The sequence below is a fragment of the Platalea leucorodia genome, assembly GCF_965183815.1.
Source record: "Platalea leucorodia genome assembly, chromosome: 3".
Classification (NCBI taxonomy): Eukaryota; Metazoa; Chordata; class Aves; order Pelecaniformes; family Threskiornithidae; genus Platalea; species Platalea leucorodia.
Genome location: NC_138825.1, coordinates 91,667,761 through 91,684,518, shown reverse-complemented (window position 1 = coordinate 91,684,518; position 16,758 = coordinate 91,667,761). Strand labels below are relative to the sequence as shown.

The 16,758-nt window shown below is 42.0% G+C and overlaps 1 protein-coding gene across 1 annotated transcript; it reads left to right on the top strand.

The window, feature by feature from the left end:
- Positions 1-2,958: 2,958 nt before the first annotated feature.
- Positions 2,959-15,605, top strand: IRAK1BP1 (interleukin 1 receptor associated kinase 1 binding protein 1; the record flags this gene model as incomplete). Its single annotated transcript, XM_082307747.1, has 4 exons — positions 2,959-3,219; positions 9,844-9,909; positions 14,121-14,251; positions 15,288-15,605. 4 exons carry the CDS (start codon positions 2,959-2,961, stop codon positions 15,556-15,558), a joined length of 729 nt encoding a protein of 242 aa, XP_082163873.1. The 3' UTR covers positions 15,559-15,605.
- Between the last annotated feature and the right edge of the window lie 1,153 nt (positions 15,606-16,758).

Sequence of the window (16,758 nt, the reverse complement as noted above, 5' to 3'; positions counted from 1 at the left end):
GTGCAAAGTAAAAATGTAGCTATAGTTATTAAATTATGCTTAGTGGATGATGTTCTTATAGTGCATGCTAACTACTCAATAATGCTTGACCTTGTTTCACAGAAAAGTATTTTTCCATAGATTAATTTGCATCTAAGGTGATGTTATAACTGCCCTTAGAAAAGGTCTTCTAGGATTCATCCAATTAAGCTCTTAATTGTGATACCTTTTTATAATATTTCTACAAGACACACTGTGTTCCCAGAACGTTAAAGATCATACAGCATTGAATTATGAAGTGCGTAACACATACGAAGTTTCACTGCACATCTACATGTGCACATGTAACTACTCCAACAGATTTTGTCTGATCCAGGCTGTCTTTCATAAAAAGGCAAATCACTTTTAATCAACGGTTAAATCAGAAGGTCTTGAACACACAAAAACAACCTGGAGAGTACACAACTGGGCTTCATTACATTATCTAATGCTTCTTTAAAAGCTTTATTGATGATTTCTTGATAAGCAGCATTCAATACTTAGAGTGTGTCTATTGATACTGTTACATATTTAAGTAAATCCTCTACAAATATCTTGGCTAAACAAAAAAAAAGAAAGTACTGCTGTGACAGACTACTTTCAAAAGCATTTTAAACTCCCTGTTTAATTAAAGAATTTATTTCTGAGGAATATACATTCATAATTTCCTCTGTACTCATTTTCTTTCTATATTTTATTTCTTAAAGTCAGCAATGCCCAGAATTTATTCATGTAAGCTCTCAAATTGATTTATGTTAAGTGACTAGGCACCGATATTTCTGGATTCTGTTACAAGGTTCTTTCTCGTCTTGTCATATAACTTTGATCAAAGTCAGTTACACTCAAAATTTTAGGTGTCCCTGCTTTTGGTTATTCATGCTGAGAAACATGGAGTGTCATCTCCAGAGGTAATGAATACCTAACAGGTTCAATCCATTTCATTTAAAGCTTTAAGTGTTCAGCAAATCTGGAGAGAAAACCAGATTCAAAGGCAGAAGACTCAAAAAGTCATGAGGCATGCAAAAGTCATTGACACCTCTTAAGGCAGATGCGATATTAATGATGGGAAAGGAAGTTTGTACAGAATCTCCCTAATAATGGGACATGAAGCACACACCGCACCAAGCAGATTAATGATGAGAAAAAAGACAGGGCTTCAATTCCCTTGATATTTCTCTTTCCTGCCACCTCCAAGGAATCTGCATCTGACTTGTAAAATCAGGTCTTGATGTCTTTACGTGTCATGTTTTCATCTAGAAGGAGAGTATAGCAATATGTATCTGCATCATGTCACGCAGACTTTCCAAGGTTTGCAACATGAATTCCGAAGGCTGTTAAGACCTGCTATAAAGATACAGTATCATCAGTTTCCAGCCTCTGTGCCAGGTTCCAGATTTCAGGTAATCAAAACACAATGATGTACCACAAATGTAAATAGCAATGACATATCCAAAGTCCTTCCCAAAAATCCTCATACAAACAAGACCAGACACACAGAGCTAGTCATTTCGTAGTCACTCGGACAGGCTGGAGAACTGAGCTGAGAGGCATCTCATGAAGTTCAGCAAGGGGAAACACCAAATCCTACACCTGAGGAGGAACAGCCCCATGCACCAGTGCACACTGGGGCCTGACTGGCTGGAAAGCAAAAAAGGACTTGGGGTCCTGGTGGGAAACAAGCGGATCATGCACCCACACGGCAAAGCAGGCCAACAGCATCCTGGGCTGGATGAGGAGAAGCGCTGCCAGCAGATCAAGGGAGGTGATCCTTCCCCTTTGCTCAGCACTGGTGACACGCCTGGAGTGCTGGGTCCTGTTCTGGGCTCCACAGTACAAGGGAGATACGGACGTACTGGAGAGAGTCCGACAAAAGGCCACGAGGATGATGAAGGGACTGGAGCGTCTCTCTTACGAGGAAGGGCTGAAAAAGCTGGGACTGTATAGCCTGGAGAAGAGAAGGCTCAGGGGGATCTTATCAATGTATACAAATGCCTGATGGGAGGGAAGACAAGGGAGCCAGGCTCCTCCCAGTGCTGCCCAGTGACAGGACACGACAAAACGGACACTGATTAAAACATATGAAATTCAGTATGAACATAACAAAACACTGTATTTTCACTCTGAATGTGGTCAAATACTGGTGTGGGTTGCCCAGAGAGGTTCTGGAGTCTCCATCCTTTCAAATATTCAAAACCCAACTGGACATGGTGCTGGGCAACCTGCTGTGGCTGACCCTGCTTGGGCCAGGGGCTGGACCCCACCTTGAGAGGCCTCCTGTCGTTCTCTGAGGACCTGAACTGCACCCCTCTGCCTTTCCTAAGCAGAGGGCAGCATTAAGCAGGACCCGGCCAGCAGACATTAGCAAAGCCAATGCAAGACCCCTCCATGGAGAACCAGCAGCACTGATGCTAGCGTGGTTTTTAATCGCCCCTGCCTAGGCCCTGCCACCAGCGGAGGACGTGCTGTGGCACAACCGAACAGTCTTCCCTCCACAGACAGCGCCTACGGCCCTTTCTCCAGCGCTCCTCCTCTCCCTCTCAGGTTGCTCCCGACCTTAATATGCTAGAAAAATATGACAATAAGCCAAAAATGGCGGAAACCGGACAGCTTCTCCTCAGAGGATGTGCACCTACACCTCCCCTGCCACCGCCTTCCTAACGGCTGCAGTCCAACCGCCCGCCTCAACCCCCTTCGGTAGCCGCCGTAGGCGCCCTGCCTCGGTAGCTGTCATGGCGGATCCCCTTCGGCGGGAGGCAGGGGAGTTCCGCCTCGGTACCCATCATGGCGGGAAGGCGCCTCGGCCCGGCGGCCGCCTGCCACCTGCGCCGCGGCCGGGTGATGGCGGCAGGGAGCGGAAGGGCGGGAGTCACGTGGGCGCCTCCCAGGGTGCAGCGGGCGCGCCGGCGTTGGTTGCCATGGTGCCGTGAGGGGCCCGCCGCCATGGCGCTGCCCGCGCCGCCCCCCGCCCGCGTCTTCGCCGAGCTCGTCCCGGCCCCGGCCCCGGCGGGACGCGGCGGCCCCCCGGCGCCGACCGGGCGGGAGGTGCATGTAAGCGGCAGCGCGGAGCTGAGTGCCGGCCCGGACCGGGCGCGGGTGTCGCTGCGGCTGGGCAGCCGGAAGGGGGAGGCCGGGGCGGCGCGGAGCAGCGTGGCCCGGCGGCTGGAGTACATCGCCCAGAGCGCCCGCCAGCGCGGCGTCCCGGTGAGAGCCGCCCCCCGGCCTCCGCCTCCTGCGGCGGGGGGTCCCCTGGGGCGCCGGGCGGTTCCCCCGGCGGGGGGCGAGGGGAGGAGCGGGCGGGGCAGCTCCCCTCAGCTGCGGGGTCCAACCGGCGCCGCCCGGCCCCCGGGGCCTCCCCTCCCCTGAGCAGCCCGGAGGGGAAAGGCGGCCGCTGAGGGGCCCCGGGGCCGGTGCGTGGGGCGCTGCGTGCATCGGCCTGGCCGGCGGGAAGCAGAGGGGTACCGGGGGGTTGGAGCTGTCCCCCCCCTGCCTCGGGAACGCCCGGCCGCTGGGGCGGTGCGGTGAAAGCCTGGCTGTCTCTGGGAGGTTGCAGCTTTGCCAGCCTCCGCAGAAAAGGCGGAACGTCGCTGCCCGGGCTCTCGGACAGGCTGCTTGTTTTGCATCTGGAAACCATCCTGCTTCGACTGTTTCATCTGTTCATGTCATACAGCACCCTTACGTGCATACGGATGAAACTGATAAAGGGGTACACAGCAACAGAACTTAACCTATACATACATGTGTGTAAGTGTCAGTATAGCTAGCGATTACCGTAGCTTAGTGACAAATGCCTACAGAGCTTTTTCTTCTCTCTTTTTCTTGTTCCATGTGAGTAGAGAGGTATGAAGAAACATGAGATGTGATCAAGGTAGCTGAAGTGACAGAAGCCCCTCGTGGACTCAAAAAGTTCCTTTACCATAATAAGTTTTTTGGCCTGAGGAAGTCATTTTATGAGAATGACAAAAGCATAGTCTTGCCTTTAAAGCTTTGTCCACACTGTAAATTCTCTGTAAGGGTAATATTTGTCCTAGCAATTGTGCTGCTGATGTTTTTGGATTTTATAAAAGAGTTTTGGACAGTGTTCCACACCTAGGACTCTTAAAACCAGAACAAAGCTGATCTTCGATGGAATAAGTGGTTGCTTTTGAAAATTACTTACTATTGAAGTTCCCCAGGAAGTCTGTGCCTTTTTAGTGTATTCACAAATGAGCTGGGGAAAAGGGAGATGACAGAGTTTGCTATCAACACCTAATTATTCAATGTAGTAAAAAAGAAGGAATTGCAGAAGGGTTTCATGATCCTGCATGATGTTACATGGCACATTCAGTATTAGTAAATGCAAAGTAAGAGAGTAAGTTACTCGACCTGTGTTGTGCTTACAGTGAAATTGCATGCCCACATCTCAAATGCTGCATGCATCTGAAGATAAGTGCTGACTCCAACTTTTTTTTTCCCCAACAAAACAGGATTTACTGTTTTCTTTTAAAACTGATAGTGATGCTGTCTCTGTTTCTGTAGTAGCTAAATAAAGCTACTGTTCAGGAATAAAGAAGACAATAACAAAGACCCCTTAACCCCTGTTGTAGAAAAAGCTCATATTGCAGCTATGGAACTAGATGGCAAGGAGACGTGGAGGCTGCTGAGGGCCAGATACATGATCCTGCTCCCTGTGTTTTTCCTGAACGCATGGCTGGGTGCGTGTCTGTCACAGGGAGCACGATTCCATTGCCATCAGAATGACTTGTTCAGTCAGAAATGGTGCATTTTGGTATGGGATTACAGGTTGAATGCCTTCAGTTTCTATTAAGTGAGTTAATAGGAGTCTAAAGTCTGGTGGACTTTAAGAGCAACGGGAGAAGACAAGGCAACTCATGCATTCATTTTTATTAGTAGAGAAAACAATAAGCTTCATACCCACCACCATGGTGAGCTATCAGATCATGGGGTATTTTCATCCTGGCTGCAATTAAATAGCTCTTCAGAGTGTGGATAGATTAGAAAAGATAGTTGGAGATATTTACCCTACAGTGAATCTGAATAACTGACTCCCAGTTTTGACATGAGCCTGATTGAATTAGGATAGCGTGGAGCATTCGACACATGGCGGACGGCACACAAAAGGCGTAGGCAGGATGTTAAATAAGTGAGCATGCTTTAGAGGGGCTGCACGCACTACTCCAGGCTAGAAAAAATAATTGCAAAATGAAGTAAGACCTGGACAAAAAAATATTTGGGTATATGCAGTCAGATTCAGAACTGTAATGGGAGCAGGTAAGCAGTGGTAGTGTAACCTAGGTGGAGAGTGGACTGTTTTCACAATGTGAGAGCATTCATTGTCTTATTGTAGTTATAATAATTTCACAGTAATTTTTTGCTGTTTCAGAGATGCCGTGTGTTGGAGAATGGAAATGTTAGTTCTTCCTACTTACTTGAGGGACTATGAAATGCAGCTTAAGTTGTGGGTTTCTCAGTGTTAGCAAAGTGTTAGCTCTAGGGAACTCTGAGAAAAACAACATGAAGTTGTTTTTTTTTTTTTTTTTTCAGAGTAGTTCCCTGCGGTATAATTTTTAGTGCTTTGTTCCATCCAATTTTAAATCACTCCACTGCTGGAGCTTTTATTGGCCTCGTAGCTTTTCTACTAACAACTCTCACTGCTGGCAATTTGTTCTTAACTGCATTTGCTAACATCACTTGCAGCTAATACCATTCTAGACCACTGTAAAATTAATATCTCTTCATAATCTCCATAGGGTTCTAGTTGTTGCAAGCTTATCTAAGGCCTCTTTAGAAATCAGCTGGCTATTCTATATATTTATTTTTAATTAATCCGTAGAACAATTTCCTTAACCCTTGTTGTTGCTATCATAAGAAGTCTGTGATATCAGAAGTGCATAACCTTTGCAGCAGCAGGGGCTTGCATTAGCAGCTTGTCAGGATGCCTGGGGGCAGCACCTAATTTCCATATATATTTACACAGGATTTTAATCAGAAATAGATGCACATAGTGGCATTTATTTATAGAGTGCTGTAAGTATATGCAGCACTTCAGAGCACAGAATCTGCTTTGAAGGCTGCAGGGAAAGTAAAATCAATGGGGAAACCAATCTCTCTTACTCAGCCCAGCTGCTCAAAAGTAACCTTTTTTTCTCTTTCTCTAGAAGCAAACTGATTTTATGTTTACCACCTATGATTTATTTGGGTAGTGGTGTGGAGACGACACTGTTTTCTTTAATCACTATATCTAACAATTGGCATTGGCCATCTTGTCTAAAAATAACAGTGATAATACTTGTTATACCAGTCCGAGTGTTATTTAGCAAAACAAACAAACCAGCTCACAAACTACATCCAGTGGGCTCTGGCTTAAGAGTTTGTCTGTACTGGGATATATCCTTGGATATATATGCAATATTCTCCATATTTTGAAACTGTTATTTAGGAGTCACAGTTAGGGATGCATATCCATACAGTCAGTTAAAAAGAAAGATTTTGAAGTTTGCTCAGTCGGTTACAAAATCTTCCAATAGCAATATATCCTTGAATAAGAAAGGTAGAAACCTGCATAAGGCATGACGTTTTTTAGACTACCATGTATTTTAAGAAATACCCCCAAAGTATCCTTACACTTGCTGAGTACAAATCTGCTTTTTACCTTTCTTAAAATAACTGTTACATATACTTCTGTTATTTCTTGAATGGACATTAAGCAGCAGAAACTTCTTCCCCATAGATTTTTAGGTTGTCGTTCTGTCCGTCTAATGCCAAACAGAACGGACAGAGTGAGGGGATGAGAGGTGGGAGCGGAGGTACCAGATGCCTCATTGGGGAACACACTGACTGTAGGTGCTTATCACCCTTAACTGTCCGGGGACACTATGATGGATGGACTGTGAGGAGATAGGAGCATACATCAAGACTCTCATTAACCATTTCTTAAAGATGCTATGTTCAGGTGGAAGAAGCTAACTCTTTTGGTTGTTTAAATACCTTTATTTTTCGTAATGTAAAGTTATATTGGATATATCAGTGCAAATGTACAAGTGAATTTTAAGAGAGATTTCCAGGTATCTCCAGATTTTTTTATTTATAAGTACACATACCAGCATAGCTTACCACAATGATGCATTAGCGTACATTTCCAAACGATAAACATTTTCTCTTACTGAGACTGGTCTTGTGTTTCATAAAGCAGTCTCACAGTTTTGTTAACTCAGTAATCAGGAGCAGAACACATAACTTTATCCGCAGGTAGGCTTTTCTCATACTGTATTGTTATATAGCTGTCTCCTTGAAGTGTGCTTTCGCTGATTATCTATTTAGTTTTTTCCCTGTTCTCTTCTGGGGAAAGGAGCAGTCATTCCTGTAAACAGCGACAGTGTCGTGAGGGTGGACACAACGGTCCTGTGAAGAAGAAATTGTTCCAAAGTAGCAGATAGGTAGGAGGAAGGGCTATATAAGATTTCTGTTCTGTTGAAAAGAAGGAAGATACAAGGCAAAGCACAGTTCTAGACTTGAAAGTGTAAGCTCAATGGCATATCGACTGTCGTTCATTTTTGTGTTTACAGTACTTGCAATAGTGATGGTTTATGTCACTGCTGGCTAAAAAATTGGCTATATAAGCAGAATGCAAGTGTGATTCGGTTAAGAATTGTTCACTGGCTTCTGGGGTAATTGAGTTATCACATAACAATAATGTTATATTCATTTAACTTTTCTACTGTGATTCTTGGCCCACAGATTTAGAAAATGGAGAAAGTTATTCCAGAAATCCAGAATACTGGACACATCAGAAGTGTAGCTTTCCGTAAGGCACAGTGAAAACGTTTTTTCCTGTGGCTATTGCAATCAAACGGATAGTTCCTCCGCCAAAATGTGAATAGTAGACATAAACAGTAGGAAAAAACCCCTTTTGCTTTTGATGTAGTCAAAGTCCTGATTCCACTTTAAAATTTCATTGTCACTTACCTGTCTTTTCCATATCTTTGTCCGAACACACTCCCAAACAGGAACAAAGTATCTAACAGAAGATGTATCACAAGAAGCCACCTTGTTATGACTTCAGCAATTATTTCGTCCATTTATCTTCAATAACACATACAGCTACTGTGAAATCTGGTAGGATAAAAATTAGCCGTGAGGGAAATTTTATAATAGGTGGCACAAAAAGATCTTCCACTACGATAGCATTGGTCTTGCAATAGTGCCTGGAGCCACGGGATGGCACTGTCCTTAAATGCACAGGAACCGTGCGGAGGGCAAAACCAAACCAGAAGACTTGAATCCGTTCAGGAGGAAAGAGAACTTTTCTTTAAAAAGGATTAAGGAGCAGGGACAAGGAAAAACGAATGCACTTTTTCTATGTTTACTCTTAAGTTTTATTACAGTATAGCTATTTTTGTCAAATATGAGTTGTTGAAGAAAGCTTTTCTGTTTGGTTATCTCTATAAGATATGTAAGAGCTCTAGAAAAAACCTTTCTTGTCACTTGTAATTGGATTGTATCATAAATAGTAAGATTTGCTCCATTTTGTAAATTAAATGAGTTGTCAGTGCTGGGCTGGTTTGAGCACTCTTTAACAAGCCACAGCCAGCCATGCTGCCACAGTACCTCAAAGCTGTGATTGCAAAAGGGGAAATTTAGGGACTAACTGGCCCTGGTCCTTGCCCTGACTAGAAGAGATTATCCAAAAATAGGGCTGCTGTTCTTGAATTTGAGCACTGCCAATCAATCATAAAATTGAAATTTCAAAATTTGTTTCTTGTAGGCTGCTGTGCAATGGTAATTATGGCTCTAATTTCCATATGATATTTTAAAAGGACAATGCTTCTCATGAATAATGTCATTTATATAAACTTATGCATGCATGCTACATGATAAACTTGAAGATTTCAGCCTCTGTAGGAAATATTCTGACACAAAGCATCTTTTGAAATGTGACAATGCTGAAAGCAAATATTGTTTTCCTATGCAAATAAATTTAGTAAGTAAAACTTTTTCAGTAATTGAAAGGCTTAGTATCTGCTTCCCTACGGTTCCTGGGTATTAAATGCAAAGCTGTATTTGCAATTAAATTGTAAACTATGCTTTTTGTTGTGTTACAGTAATCTTACAATAAATTGTTCATCCAAACTGTTTACCGAAGAGGGAAGTGGGTGAAAGAAATGTGATTGTTAGACCACTACCAAGTTGGTCAAATATTCAGATGTAACTGGAGTTATTCTGTACCTTAGTTAGTTCAGTATCTTATTTTTAAGTCTTACAGGATTTGCTAGTGCTCTGTGCAGCCTTTATGTTGAATAATGTAGCTGCTGTTAATGCAAAAGTGTCACTGGTGGAATAGCCTCTTTTAAGGGTTACCGTTCTGCCAGAATAACCAGTGCTCAGTCATTGTTCACGGCACCTTGCTACAAGCCGCTACCATTAAAATAGCTTAAAATAGGGGCCTGAAAAGCACTTTTCACATACTAACTTTCTGAAAACAATTGAAGCTTCCATTTTTTTGAACCAGGTGAATTTACAGTTACACACTGATACACACAGCTTCTAGCTAGCAGTCACTTTTAAGACCTAATTGGTCTCTTCAAGTGAATAGCAGTGGAATTACATTATAGAGCTACTGTATAATTTATTTCAAATAACATCAAGAAGTCTTTAACATCCAGCTAGTTTTTAACTGAAGAGATTTGCCTGGAAAATTCCAAATCTCTGTTACGAAGTCATAAGTAATAAGCCAAAACATTTCAACTTTTACAGGACACAATGTACATACATTTCCAACAGATGCTTAATTTCTGTCTTTTAAGATTATATTCTTGTACTTTGTTTTAGGAAGAAAATATGACTGTAACAGAGGATTTTAGTAGAGTAGAAAATACTTACCAAATGGAAGCAGAGGTACGTATTCAACCTAACCAAAAATAATAATAAAAAAGAGTAAGAAATGTAGCAAGGACCAATGAAAATATGCAGACTGTCTTTCCTCATACCGAGGGGTAGATGTTCTCTACAGTAAAGGCAGCATAGTTCAAAGAAACTACTGAAGGACTGCAGTTTAAAGCAGAGTTCAGCTGCAGTCTTCTGTTGTGTGCAGAACTTGTTTTCTGCTACTGTAATATAGAAAGAATTTTTTTCTTCTCAGCTGAACGTGTGCTTTTCAAATATTACACAATGCTACAGAAGGGAATGTTTGGTTCTGGGGCTCTAAGGTTGCCGTTCCGTGGCAGTGTAAGCAAACCCACGGTTCTACGCTCTCCTCCACCCATAGCCTTTCCTGCCCTCTACTTCTTGCAAGGAGTTGTACTGAGGTGATCAGGTGATAGGTCAGTTCAGAAAGCTGCTGCAGTTAATAACTTTTTTTTTTTTCCAGATTAGCTTTTATTTTTTCCATTATTTTAGCTCCCTGAACTGGAGGCAGTGCAAGGCAGAGGACAAGAGTGGATGGGGGACAACAGTGGCATGGCAACCCTAATCTAGATCTGTTTAAGCCACAGTTGAACAGCACCTGGACTTTGGTCTATTCTACACGACTCTGCCGTCAGCTTGCTGCAAGTAAAGCATAGCTCATTGTTTCCTAGGTAATTGACTTGAAATTCTGTAGGTAAAAAGTGCTGTGTGAAAGCTAAATATTATGGGAATAATCCCATTTACTTCAGAAGCAGCTCAGGGGAGTATATTTTTGCACGTTCATGCTATAGTAAGAAATAAATGCTGTGCTGGAAACATTCACTGAGGGAAATGATGTGTGTTCAGTCAATGGATCTTTTTAGAGCATCAAACTTTAATCACTACCCAGCAAATTTACAGATTCTTATGAAGTAAACCTGGAAGCCAGCAATGAAATGATAGCTGTTTTATAGAGCTGCTGTTTACAATCCCCTAAAACAGGGTTCAGCCTCTTTAGTTTGCTTGCTTGCTCTAAGGCATATTCTCATCTAAATAACAGCAATAAATACAGATATAATCGAGAATTTGGAGAGCAAAATTTGTATTTTAAAATGAGTCTTTTGATACTTAAATGGTATGCATCAGTGTCATGTTCTGAATGACTATAACTTCATAAAATAGACACCTACTATCATGAGAGCTTAAATCACCGTGTTTTTTTAGATAAGCTGTTCTTAAAAATAAATAAAACTGTATTGAATTATTATTTAGGCTACAGACAAGCTTAGGCTTACAACTTCAGTCTTAAGTGGTAACTTAACCAATCATCTTCCTTCTGCTATTAATTTTTACACAACAAAAATTGTACGTGGAAAGAGAATTACATGGGTTTAGTGGTCATTTGTAGGCAGCTTGGACCAGCTGTAATTGCTGTTCAAAAGTTGTATGGCTGCCTAGGACCTGGGTGTCAGAACTTGAAAAATCTAGCCATAGTACTGCTGTTTTGGCTTAAGTAGCTGTATGGTCGCTCTTTATGCAGAGATTAGTTTCTCCTTGCTTCCCCCTTTATGTATGTACTTGTTTCATTAGTGCAGCTTCATAAACCAATGAAGTTCCATTGACCAGCATGTTTGCATGCTTTAACAATATAAATTAGTTTAAAATTAACTTACACTCACTTCTCAACTAAAGAGTTTGCCTTTATATTTGTGTTATACATAAAATCATGGAAGTCGTGCATTATTTCATTCTATAAACTCTTTTTACCATTTGTCTACTTTAAGAGTTTTTAGACGAGTGAAGAAACTCCCAGACAAATAGCTATTTTAAGGTACAATTAAGAATTCAAAATACGCTTTCAACTGTAAGAAGATAAATTTTAATTCATGCTATAACAAAGGAAAATATGCAGAAGAATGAAGTTGTGTGTGAGATCACAAAGCTTTATAATATCTTAATCATAATAGTTCATTGATTGCATGATGATCTCATGGGATGAAGATTATGTTGGTTTTGTGCATTTCTTAATATACTTGCCTCCTTATAAACCATCACTTCTTGTCCTTTACAGCCTTACCCAAACCTTACGATGTCCGTAATGGTTTTGCATACCCTCATGTTACTTTTTCACACTTTTTAACCTTAATCATAATTTTATTGAAGAAATTGAAACACTGCTTTGCATTTTAATGCTCAGGTATCCTCTGTAAATGTAAGTGGAATTTATTGCATCTAGCTCTAAATGAAAACTGCGATTTTTAGGGGGAAAAAACAACAAAATTCACAGCTATTGCTCAGTTGTTTTCTGCCCCAGAGGGTACCTGATTACATGCTTCTTTTTTAACAATGAAGTTCCTGAGTGCCCAGAACTGCCCCAGTCTGAGCAGCTTCTCTCTTGTTTAAGACCCACGGCTCTTTTGTTTGATCATTCTTTTGTTTCATCCCCTTGAGGGAACTAATCTTGTAAACACCGATAGCAATCTGGAAAATGCTATGACGGTCCTCATAGTGAGACTTTCAACTTTGCACAAAATACGACTATGACAGTTTTTTGGCAAAACAGCGCAAGAGGATATATGCTTTTTATATATGGCAAGAACTCCCGCTAAAGAAAGAAATCTAGGTTTAGTCTCATCTTCAGTCTTTGTTCAAATTGGTACTGCACCTTCCAGCAAGTGATCCAACCCCCAAGTTACAGATAAAGGGTGGGCAGCTGAGATGAAGATGCAGGCTTGGTGCAGTTTTGCACAACGGGTGTGACCCTTTGTCCTTGTAGGAGATGGAATTGCCCTTCCACTCCATCTTGGTCAGTTTTTAAGGCCCTAAGCCCAGCTTTGGCTCAGTTGTGTGAAGAGCTACTGAGCCAGTGCAAGGATTCAAGCCAGGATGAGGTACATGTACTGCACCGAGAGGCTACCGAGGGTAACAAGACGTGGGCATTAATTACTTTGTGATAATTGTCAATATCCATTTTTTACCTTCCCCTGTATATGAAGTAGCCCCCTCCTCTCTCACTGAGAGACTCAACTTCCTTGAATTATCCCATTTTCCAGAAGGTAAATCGACGGTGTGCGCACAGGAGGCTACTGCAGTGCAGCTGACGTGCCGTAACTTGGATTTCTGTACCATACACCTTCAGTGGGATAGATTGCTGCATGGACTGCAGCAATCACAGGGGTGACTGTACGTCACGGGGGTTGGCGGTGGAATTTTCTTTACCACAGCTTTTTTCTTCCCCTCCTGTTGAAGCTGTAGTACCGTGCAAAAAGAAAGGGAAGAGTCAAGGATAAGAGAGAAGGTGAGCCTGACTCAGTGGTGAGAGCATTGTACTGGGAAGTGAAGATGATGGTTTAGTTCTTCTAAAAAAAGAGTTTGGGACCCAGGATTTCTGATTTCTGATTCCTGAATGCCGTAGCAGCTGGGCATCATTGCTTCCCTGCTGGTGACTGCGCTGTGCCACAGGAGGCGGCTGGCTCCTGCCTGGACAGTCACCGCCTGGCTGGCGCGTCCCTGCAAGGAAGGCTGTGGGGCTCTGGATCCAGGGCTGATAGTGATGCCTGCTTTGTAGCACTTGAGAAAGCACCTGAATTCCTGATGCATCTGTATTTAATGCTTCTTATTGCCAAAGCCACAGACAGCGAGATGTTTAAATTGTTTTTAATCCAAGTCTGAAGTGCCCAGTTCTCTGTAGGCACTGGAGTGCGTGTTCAGCCAACACGGGGTTTTGAGCCCACTGCAAGCTGGACTGGGCTAGGCTTAGTTTAATCTCATAGTTTAGGTTTCTTGAACCTAATGATTGGAATTAAAATGTAATTTTCCTTCCTGCACAATGTTTTCCACATCATTTTGCTTGGGCTTCTGCATAATTAACATCTAGTAATCTAAAAAGGGAAGAACCAGGATGCATCTAGTCATGTGTCCCGTAGAGCACGTTCATTCTTCAGATTGTCTGCGTACCAAGAATGCTGTAGTTCCTCACAAAAGAGCATTTCTTAATCCTCAGTTTTAAACCATTTTGTGAACTTCTCACTGTTGCAAACCCAATGACAGTCTCTGGGGCTACATAAAAGTGTTCTAAGTAAATAAATGTTGGAGTTATATACAGGACTAGTATGTTTAGTTACTTTGTACAAATCTGGCTTTATACTGATTTAAATAGAAGTGTTGAATCATAGGGGAAAAATGAAAAAAATTACTTGTGTGATGTCTGTGTTCACTCCCAGGTCTGTATTATATTCAGCGATTTTGGAAAAATGCAGAATGTTTGCAATCTACTCATTGAAAAGTTAGGAACCTCTGTTACCATCAATCCCCCTCATTTCTACCATACACCAGAAGCCATAGACACCCTTCGGTAAGTTCTCTCTCCTGCCACAAGTTTTACAGCCTCAGATAACAGTTAATATGAATACATAATTTATACTGTTTGTAATGGGAGCAAATAGTTTCCTTCAGACCTATTAAACTTTATGTTCAAATATTTCAGTATTTGTTTTAAATGTAACTTATAAATTAACGCTGTTCAGCCTAGAAGTACAGCTTGTTCTTTCTGCAGGGTCCCTCTGCAAAGGCAGAATGTAATAAAAAATATTTTCCCACTGATTTCCATTGGAAGTATAGTCTACTGTGAATATTAGGTCAACAGAATTTGACTTTGGTTACATCAGCACGTGTAGATTTAATTTGTATTTATTCATGAAGGTAGAAGTGTGTTACCGGCTGTTGATAATTCTAAGTACCCTTGCCAATTCCCATTACTCTTAGCTGCTGACACGATCTGAAAAGAACCATACACGGTGCTTGCTCACCATTGAAACATGCTGCTTTGAAGCTCACGGTCTCGATATTTTAGCTGTTAACTATTCAAAGTCGTGCTTCTCCCATTGACATTGAGGGGGCGGAGGGAGGTTTAATCTTGGCTCGCGTTTTGCCTCTTTAAAGAAAAGAATCATGCCTGGTCCAAGAAGCACGCTCAACTAGCTACTGCTAACGGTTCTGGAGATGTCGGAAGCGTATCTCAAAGGTATTTACGCAGGAGTCTGAAAATCGGGTCGGTGAGGTTGAAGAGGTGCTGCTATGCCTCACAGCTGGGCCACCCAAACGCCTGGAGCAAGGGGTGAACTCTTGCTCTGCGCCACACGCCACGGATGCCTGCAGCGTATAGGTGTCAGAAATGCTTGATCACAGCCGATGAGGATGCTGACGTTTTCTCTGCACACTCCCCCCCTCAAACTCCTAAGCTGTCACCCAGGACCCGGGGGAAGGTGATGGGCCTTACATCTACGCAGCTGCAAAAGCTGAGGCATTAAAAAAAAACCCCAAAAATGCCCTGCAGGAATACTTGTACATCAGTCGGCCCTGCTTGTTATTGTGCTTTTTCTACCTCTCAGCCGTCAAGTATGCGTTGCTGCTGTTGGAAACACGCGGCGGAAAGCTCAAGAAGTCTGTCGACTGTTCGGCCAGTCATTGGGAAAACCTTTATTAATAAGAGAAGAAGAAACAAAGGAATGGGGAGGCCACACAGACAGTCATCTGTCGAACTCCCCCGATTCACTGACTCTGCAGGAAAGAATCCAGAATGCTACTGCTTATGCTTCTTGCAGAGTGTTTGCTGTGTTTGAGATAAAGGGAAAAGAAAACAGAAGAAACAAGTTGCTCTAGAAACTTTCAAATCCTACCCATTTTCTTAATAAAATTTTTATGCTTTCTTGAGTGTTTTGTTGTTTTTTACTTTATTCTTATGGTAGCAAGTAGAGTTAAGAAAGGAGATTAAGAACGCGGGTTGTGTAGTGAGCCAACGTAGGTCTCTTAACATCTGTCCAGGTACAAAAAAAGTAGATTAACTAACTCTTCCGTTGCACGTATCGTTTGAAAGCAGCATAATGCATGCTTTTGTAAAGAGAGTAGTCAAAGTATTGCAGGATTTACTTACTACAGCTCTGCCCAGAAATATTTCAGTTCCCGTTGGCCTTTATTTAGCTCTATCCCCTAAAATTAAGGTTATGATTAATTCTGAAAGTACAGTTCTTAACTGTTTGGTTTCTTCCCCTGCCCCCTGTAAAAGGGCAAGATATTTGATGTACCTTTGGTACGCCTAGCTGAAACTTGGCTATATTTAAACCTTTCTTCCCAAATTTGGAAGGAAATTAACCCCTGTCCCGAGTGATGGAAAACTGAACGTGCAGTGTGTTCGCTTCTAATGAAACGGATTGTTCAACAGCAAACATGCTTAGGAATGTTTTATTTCATCATAGGAAAAAATATACATGAGTTTTATCCTGGCGTCTATTTGCTCAAGTTTAAAAAGGAAATACGCTGTCTGGATGTACGTTACATGTACAAACACTTAAGTGCTTCAGTCATGAGGATAGATTTTTTTCAACCATGGCTGCATAATGTACTTTGATCCATCATATCCACTGAAATAGGCTTTCATATCAGGGTGATGTACCTGAGGAAATAATATTTCAAGTTGAATAAGCACCAGAATTAGCATTAAATACAAACTGATACTTAAAAAAATCATTAAAGTTACTACAGTTAACTGTTTGAAAGCTCCTGATTAGTTTTTGAATACATAATGTACACAGAGGTACTTTCAGTGGGATTTTCCATGTACCTTAACCTAATTTATGTCATCAGAACAGTGGCTTTCTCAAACTGTCAAAAGTACTCTACAAATGTTGAACATATCTCATGAGATACTACGTGCTAGATCTACGCCAGCATTGATGTTTTAAAATCAGCACTGTTTCTTATTGAAGTAGTTGCCACTCATTCGTTGCTGGTAGAGCTATTATTTGTTGTTTTTTTCAGCTGGATCAGTTATCTCATCCAGTTAGGCAGCAGGGACAGTAAAGA